This window comes from Paramacrobiotus metropolitanus, unplaced genomic scaffold, assembly GCF_019649055.1.
Source record: "Paramacrobiotus metropolitanus isolate TYO unplaced genomic scaffold, Prichtersi_v1.0 Parri_scaffold0000265, whole genome shotgun sequence".
Classification (NCBI taxonomy): domain Eukaryota; kingdom Metazoa; phylum Tardigrada; class Eutardigrada; order Parachela; family Macrobiotidae; genus Paramacrobiotus; species Paramacrobiotus metropolitanus.
The window spans coordinates 1-9,043 of record NW_026570485.1 but is presented as its reverse complement, the minus strand read 5'-3'; the positions used below and the strand labels follow the sequence as shown (position 1 = coordinate 9,043).

Here is a 9,043-nt window from a genome sequence, read left to right as displayed (position 1 = left end):
TGTATCACCAATTTAATCCCAAATTATTACCATAACAGCCGATTTAGATACACTTCGTAGTACTTTACGTTATTTTTTCAGTGGGTTTTAAGCCATGTAGGTTTTTTAGGGTACACTATGCAACTAAAACACACTATCTTTGCTCTATCTAATCTAACGCATATGTAACCCAGGCAATAACAATAGTCCTGGTGTTGTAAAAATTGTGAACTATACTAGCAGACGTTGCCGGTTTGAAGCAGTTAAACCCAGGGTCCCTAAAGCACCTCCTCCCATTAAAAATTCGTTTTTAGTTGTTGCCAGAGTTGAAGGTAATTAGTTTAGAAACCGTTTAGGTATCACAAGCCCGCTTCTCTAAATAAATGTTGTAACAAACAACGGAATTTTACGCAAACAATGGAGTGTCTATTTGCCAGTCGATTTTACCCAGCTCTGGGTGACCTTTTTGAATTATTGCCGGCACTGTTAAAATGGGTGATCACCCCCAGTTACTTCTTACAACTGCCTAAGCCAGGGTTGGCATGGGTCTTCATTATCTAAGCCAGGGTGCCCTTACTTGTCGAGCTTCTTCTAAAAGTAAGTCACGTTTTATTCGAATGCGACATTGGGAAAGGTTGCTATTTGAAGTGCCCTATGTTCTTCATTAGCGTTTTAAGCATACAGGAAACACCACGTTACCATCAACGGTGCTTCCCCAACAGACACAAGATAAGCAGTGCAAAACTGTTCTACAGTCTCATGGCGTTATCGGGCTAGTCCGCGGTAAAGTCATATTTGGGACTTTCGTAACGGACACAAGTGAAGCACTGCAAAACTACTGTATAGAGCCGTGACGTCATCTGACGTATCCAGGATGACGTCATAGCTGGACTTCCGTAACGGACACAAGTGAAGCTAAGCATTGGAGCTGAATTAGGAAGACCTTCGCTTCGCTCCGGTCAATTATGCACAATAATATTTAGGTATACAGAATTAATTTACATTATGGTAAAATTTTAGGTGAGAACAGTATAGAGAACAGTATAGTGCAGTACGACAAAAAATTAGTTAAGAGCACACTTTAAATTATTAACCGGAAGCAGTGGACCTTCGCATTTTTTCTAGATTCAGCAGAATTATTTTGAAAAATATACGGTGACCATATAATAAATTATTGTTAGGAAATGGCTATTTTAACCACCCTGACACCACCTCTGGCTATGGTCACCACCTTTTAATTGTTCGCAACACCATAATCGCAAGCGCCGGCACACTACTTCGTGATTAAAATTTAAACAGTAAAAGAACAACCAAGTCTCTATCTTCTCTAGAGTTAAAAAGTAATGTGCTCGAAACAGCCGTAGCGTTTCCTTTAACAAGCGCTAAAATTTCTTGTAGTTATTGATTGCTTGGTGCTTCGGTTGTTTGGCCTGCGAACACAAGGGCCATCTTTGTCTTCGGGCTATCGACAAGTATCCCACGAGGAAGGAGTAGAACACTCAAGAACGATGGCATTCAGCACAGGTGGCAGTTCTGCCGTAGCTGTGGCGAGTTGGTTATTTATTGAACCACACCTCCTGGGTGGGAGCAGCAAAGCATTCGTGTTCGATGACGTAACCGCACGTAAAGGCGACTGCATGCCCTGCAAGACTAGATTTTGTAATCTTCTTATCAATGAATCATTTGCAGGCTGCGAGAGCACAATTACTGTTTCTTATGATTGCGATTTCTGGAACGAATATTGCTACAGCTTTGTTTCGAGGAACCTGTTGATACTGCTGCTTAACCATCCTGTCTTTTCGGGATTCACCCATCTAGTTCGAGATCATGGTAAACCAGACCGGCTGCGCGGTTACTTACAGTACTTTTAAGCTGTTTTTTATAATAAGCGTTTGTTTGTAGCCTCGGTTTGCAGTTCCTGAAAACGCGCAGCCGTACCTGCCAAACCTGGAGACGGAGACCTATGAGCAGGATACCAATGGGTTTTTCTTGAATTATTTTTCGGCCTTCGTCCAGAAAGATGACAATACTGGCCCGTATCCGCTTCTATCCATTTCTACCCAGTATCACTTTGGACCGGAGCGCAGTAAGTGAAGACCCGAAATGCCTGCGATTGCGTCACCTCCGTTTGTCACACTGTATGTGATTCGTCATTGTAGAATCTCGCGACGTTTGCGTCGTCGCATCGCCCCATGGCGCCCGGCAGGTGGCACCAAAAATCCCAGGATGGATTCACGAATCGAAACCCGGACAAGTGTATGTGAAGAAGCGTTCAGCTCCGGGGGGCCGCGATATCCAGGACATGCTGCAGTGCGAGTCTCGGCGGTCGCGTATCGGGAAGCAGTTGCTGGACCGATTCATGAATCAACATATGCTGAACCAAATGGAGTCCTACGGGTGGAAGGAGCTCTGGGGCTCGTCCGGTGTTGGCTCGAGGTGCACCATCTGGCAGATGGATTTTGATAACAACGCCATCTACCGTATGATTTCGTGTAATGAAGAACAACCGGAAAAAGAACTGCTGAAAGCCGTGAATGATCCGAATCCGATCCACTTCCCGGCAGGGTTGTGGAACATCGGAGTGGAAGCTGACCAGGAGGTGCTGGAGAAGATGGTGGGATTCAGCCGGGGCGGAATAGTTGGCGCTGTGGACAAGCTGCGGGAGTTGGATGAAGAGCGTCTGAAGAGCCTGAACGTTCGTCTACAGAACCCCGCCCCTGTGCTAGTGGAAGAGATGGATGTAGACGATTCCGGTGATGAGAATTCGGGAAGTGACTCTAGTTACGCCCAATCCTCATCACATTCATCGTCATCGGAAGAGATGTAATTTTCGTTATACGGGCGGTCGGCGTCCAAACCGGTGACTGCGGTCCCGCGTTTGCAGATGTTACGATTTTTGTTATATTTCTGACTTTCGGAAACGCCAGTTAAACGTTTCTGTACTTTTTTGTAGCTCGTACGTGCTGTATGGTTTGCACTTTGCGATTTTGTTATTTGATCGGTTTCAGTTGTCATAAAAATTGATGACGAAAACACACCAGCGACATCGTGCATAAAATTCTACACCGATAAAAAAAGCTGCAGATAGTAGTATCAATTTAAACAACACAAAAAAAGACTATGCTGCAGTAAACTACGTGAGCGGAAAGGCCGGGTCACCAAGGCAGCGGCGCGGAACGGGCGGCGGGGTGCTGCGGCGCGGTCACTTGTGGATGGCGGCGGAGACGTCGTCGTAGGGCTCCTCCGGGAGGTAGTCCTTCAGCGCGCCCCGCAGCGTAGTGTCGGCGTATTCCCTGGTCAGCCCGGCGTCCAACGGGACCCCGTATCCCCCTTAGCTGCCGTGCACCCGCGCCGTCTCCAGCTACTCGCAGTGAATCCCCGGCACGCCCGCCCCTCCCGGCTTCTTGGGCTGCGCGTGGATGACCTCGGTGGCGGTGCGGCCGCCGTCCACCACCACCGTCTTGCGGCCGGGTAGCTGTATTGTCTGAAGAATGATGACTGCTTGGCCAGCTTAAACTACACCATGCTGGTCGCTGCGGTGGAAACGGACAGGTGAAGGAATGGATAATCCGCAAGGGTCCACGTTTAGCAAATCGGAGAGAATTTGGAGAATTTATGTATTGACAGTTTGACACCTGACTTGCGCGCGCTTCCTGTTATAAGTGAACAGAATTGCCCGCCAGTGCGGAGGTGTGCGGATTACAGACGCCAACCGCCAACGCTTGCAGACGGCCCGCTTCACGACCACCAGCCGGGCCAGCACCGCCGTCCTAGACCAGAACAACGACGGCGCGTTGCCCATCCATCACGACAAGGCACGACGTTCTTCCTCAGCCGCCTCCACCGCTGCCACACCTCCGCTGACCGCTACGGCGCTACCGGATCGCCGCGCACGCAGCACGGCCGACGACAAACGACGCCATCCGGTCGTTCAACGGCGACCTGTCACCCGACTCAATTTCGGCCAGCACAGTAGATTTAACCTATTATAATCGTATCTAGCCTATTATTAACTCTGATGAGGAGCACAGCAGCAGGTATTGTATTCCTGTACGTACAGGCCACTTGCCGCTCGGGTTGAGACCGTGCACGAGTGCGATAGTGGACAGGATACTGCGTCCAGAATGCGCCGCGTACGATGCAGCGCAAGCCTAAGGTCAAGGAACTTGGAGTGTGATTCTGAGAACATGGCGACACTGGGAGGGAATCATTAGCCGAACAACACTGCACTGCCGCAGCGCTACATTCAGCGTTATCCGCGGACCGCGGGAGCCCCAGACTTGGAGAAAACGCTCCTAGCCGAATAAAGACGAAGAACGAAATGTTTTGCCGGTTTATGCGTACGAATATGACTGTGCCGATTACCTGATGAGGCGCTATATAGCTAATGTATCTGCGCTGATTGCACAAAGGTCACAGCTTGCTGTATAGTACTACATTTCCACTTGCGTCGCAGATTAATATACAGTCGATGTTGTGGCGACTAGCAGCATCACAATATCGCGAACTCCATTTTCAACTATCAGTACAATCTCATAATTATACCAGTACCAGCAACACATGAATATACATACATTCTCCGGTCAGTATTACAGTCAGTGAAAGTAGCCTCTTTATTGTTTGTTTCACTTACAGTTTGCGAAATAGATGTGAGATCCGATTATGGGTCTCTGTGTCGCAGTGTGTGCTGAATTGTGGACGCTATATTAAAGGCAAGTTCTGCCACGTAACTGGTACATAGTGACTGCAGGATTGGACTGCTCGCATATATGCAGGTTATGTTAGCGTACTGCGCTTTATGCGAGGTTAAGGTCAGTTAACAGAACACCGCAGATTAAACGCACCACTGTCACGCGCGCAATCACAATAACTACAGACCGTCAGGAAGGATACTTATGAAAACTGTGTTGCAATTTCCGCGTGAACTTCCGGCATAGTTTGCACGGCGACAGCACTACGTCAAAGGTCAAGGTGCCCAATCTGAGTTGTTGACAAAGTTGGCAAAGAGTAGAAGCGGCTAAGCTGTCTAAGCGGTCAGCAACGGCAGAGCTGTCTGCTACAGTCAGCCTCGACGCGCGCAGTACGTATCTACAAAGGTCACGGCGGGCCACACATCATAAAATCACACATCAACACTCGTCGTCCTGCCAGTGCACAGTCAACTAGGCGAACGTTATTTGGATGGGGGATGCGGTGTTGGATGTTGCACGTCTTCCGCGTGGATCCCGGTAGCGAAGACTCTCGCACCATGCAAGACTCAGCGCCAGGCTGGCCAGCGAGTACGCACAGGGGCTTTTCGTGATGCAGTGCCTAATATGCCAGTTTTAATGGCGCGATGGTGCGAGCTGTGAAACTGCGTTACGCCTCCTTGTACAGTATGTCTTTACAGTGCGTGCAGTGCTGAATTACCGCTGCAGCATCTATGACGGGAAGTGCAAATATAAAATCGTGAACAAGAGACATACAAGGCAGGCCAATAAGTGAACATTGATAGGCGACATCGTGCTGTTTCAGTAACAAGAAGCAGTGCTGGAAAATGTGACGGTTATTCGTTAGCCTCCATGTCGCTGATTTGTGGTAAGAACGAGGTTACGCTGGTAACGAATCAAGTGCGCGATCATTGTGTTCAGCTTGCCAAGCTCATTTCGAAAATGAAATGTTTCTGATCAAGTCACGCTGCGGCATTCCTGGCCGCCGTGATGGCATGACTGTGTTATTAGCTGGTCGTTACGCGCAGCTACCGGCAACGTCGAAACATGTTCTGGACACTCCGCCGTTAGAAGAATGTTATTGAGAAGAAAAAGTTGACAAGCATCTCTCGTGATTTGGAAAAAGTACTTGAACCACACCCAAAGCCAGACATACAACATGGAACAAGGGTCAGAACTGATTAGCCTGGCGCCGGGAGCACACCGTACGTACAGTATAGCTGGCAAGCTGCTTTTATTTAGTCGACGAAGAATGTTTTTCCCGGTTGCCGACAAGATTGGCCAATTGCGGACCTTAATTTTTTCTCACGACTGTTGCGCTTGGCTTGGTGGAGAACCAGTTTGTTTTCCAATGTCGTCAGTTCAGTAGTTACAGCCAGGTGATCTTCGTCAAGTGATTTTAATGTAGCGATTTCTGATATTGTGCACAGTGCAGAGCATCCTTCCAGAGTTTCTTCTTTCACTTTAAGTAATCGGCGCAGAATGTGCAAAAATAACATAGAGCAAGGCGTGACCTTTGCGGTGTTACCACCGTGAGGCTGAAGTATCTTCGGTGCACACCTACAATTAATAAAGCGCTTCCTTCTTTGCTTGCACCGGGTTAGCAGCCTTTTCCGCAGCCGTTGCCGTCGAGTGGGACAGACAGAAACGGTTCAAATGGGGCGTTGTGGCATCTCGACTTGCCGTCGTGCTGAGATAGCGGCGTACGGTGTATACAGCAGCCGCCCCTGACCCAAATCAGACCCTATCTGTATCGCGCATTTTCTAGCTTTGTACAACGGTTTTCGACAGTTTTCTGGGGACGGCTGGATGGACTAAGATGTCGCTCTTCGTAATCATCACCATTTTGTCTGCAGTCAGCACCCTGCACGTGATGGTTGGCGAACTGTGCAATGGAGAAGCTCGTACCTCAAGCACGCCGAGCAGTGCATCCTCACCAATGCATTCCGGGTAAGCGCAATTAAAATGTTACTCGTATTAGTCGTATACATGCGTCGCATCGTTTGAATTATCGCAGTTTTTTTTGCGACAAATTGTCTACATGAGTGGATTTCCACATTTCTGTTTCTCACCTTGCTTATGTATTTTTGCCAGCGCCCTTTCGATGCAGTGCAGTACTCGTACTGTAATTAATTATTTTATGTTAATACTTTCGTCAGATAAAATGAACAAAGAAAACAGTTGCAGATGCATCTCTAGTACTGGAATTGTTGATCTTCTAGCCGTATCTATGAGCCTTACTGGTCAAATTAAAATGCCATACACAAAGTATTTAAGAAAAGACACAAACGACAACAGGAAAATTTCCTGTAGATCAACATGAAGTAGTTCATGTAGTTCAGCACTACACTGGAACTGGAAAACGTTGATTGTTCTCGTTTCGCGTCGATTACTGGACTCGTTAGTGTACAGTAGCTGAGTTGGCTGTTGGATGGCAGTCCTGGCATTGCTGCGCGTATGCCTACAGATACGCTCATAATCTGGTGGCGTTCAATCGCCTCAATGCGGATTGCGATGGCGCTTTGATCGCACTTTTCTCATTCATCGCCAGTGATAGTTGCGTGTGTTTTCCATTTTTCTGTCTTCTGTAGTCTTCTTCCTATTCGGTGATACGTAATAATGCGATGTGTGGCCACCGTGACCTTTGCAGATGCGTACGGCGCGTCGAGGCTGACTCTGCCAGACAACTCCACCGTTGCTGGCCGCTTATACAGCGTGCTCGCTTCCCAGCTGTGCTTTTTATTTGTTTTCAACATCTAATACTCAAATTTACCAACTTGACCGCTGACGTACTTATGTCGCCTTGCATGGCACGTCACTGTTGTCACGCGGGAAGTGCGACACAGTTTCCCCAACTTACAAGAACCTTCGTGACGGTCTGTAGTTTTAACGATTGCGTGCGTGGCAGTGGTCTGTTGAACTGCAGTAGTCTAATAACTGACCTTCCTCCGCTCCGCGGAACAGAACGGAACCTCGCAGGAGACGTAGTACGCTGGCATAATCATGTCAACGTCCAATCCGTATGTACCTGTTACGTGGCAGAATTTAATTTGCCTGATACAGAGTGTCCACAAATACACAAATTAACTCGTAATCGGATCCCACATCTATTTCACAAATTGTAGGTGGGATAACAATAGAGGGTACTTTCACTGACTGTAATACTGACCGGAAGTCGACTGGAATGTATACAAATATTCACTTGATTACGTATTGCTGGTATACAGAATACGTAACCGCTAAAATGAAGTTAGCGATATTGTAATGTAACTAATGTTGTCAGTGGCCACAATATCGACTGTGTTAATTTGCGTTGGAAGTGGAAATCTAACAGTAAAGCAAGTGTGACTTGTGGACAAGCAGCGCAGATAGCTGTACAGTGTTCTGGTACTCAGCACTACCGCCTGGATGCTACGTGCAGGAAGATTTCCGGACTCGTCGGCCACTCGGCACGGTTCAGTCACAGGAGGGAACGCAAAATTGCTGAGTTTGCTGTGCGGCTGCGCGCGGTCACCGGCAGAAAAGGCACCTATGCACGATAGTTTCTATTGCTAAATGCGGTCTGAATTGTCGGATTTGGTAACGCCGTTGGCTGCTTTTAAAAAGACAATCGACTAATCTTAAAATCATGGTTCCCAGGCTATAGGTCTTTCATGTCCCAGTCCAGCAAAAGGTCACCATTTCGGTTATAGTGGCAGCGGAACACAACAGAAATGTCTCCGCGGGAACAGCTTTGCCGGGTGGTGCAAATAGTTGCCGCCTTTTTAATTTTATTTAGTTTCTTAGTTTTTATTAGGTGGCCCAATTGTCTGGTGGCCGAAGCATCTTGTCAGAAGTGTCAGGTAACCGTATGTGTTATGAAATTGACTGTGTTCGCAAAATCCAGTAAGTAACACAGCTGATTCGAAAACGGTAAGCGAAAACTGGCATATTGTATGATATTGACACTCTCACTATTGACTAACATTCTGATAATGCTAACGAACACTATTACCTGTGACGGTCCAAAACGTCCCATGGACGTATTGGCACGGACGTTTTTGCAGTGCTTCCCTGTTGATTTCAGCAAGAAGATACAATAACCTTCTCATTACATGGGTGCACCTATGGCACGTTTTCTACACGTCAATTTTTCAGAAAATAAAATCCTGCATGTTGTTTGCTGTGACCCATGTTGCCGTGCGTTGTCTGCATGTAGTCATGCAGTTGCCTTGATCCATTCTAGTAATCATTCAAAAGCGAAAGATTTAATTTCTCACCCCGTTTACACCCGTTGTTCTGCGTTGTTCACCCGTTGTCCTTCGTTGTCTACCCGTTGTCTTGCGTTGTTTGCCCGTTGTCTTGCGTTGTCCACC

The 9,043-nt window shown here is 47.5% G+C and overlaps 1 protein-coding gene across 1 annotated transcript; it reads left to right on the top strand.

Annotated features, from left to right (window-relative positions):
- Positions 1–1,672: 1,672 nt before the first annotated feature.
- Positions 1,673–3,951, top strand: LOC129601702 (uncharacterized; the record flags this gene model as incomplete). Its single annotated transcript, XM_055500566.1, has 5 exons — positions 1,673–1,809; positions 1,882–2,065; positions 2,139–2,802; positions 3,109–3,450; positions 3,650–3,951. Coding segments are annotated over exons 1-5 (1,495 nt in total), but the record flags the coding sequence as incomplete, so codon positions are not given.
- Between the last annotated feature and the right edge of the window lie 5,092 nt (positions 3,952–9,043).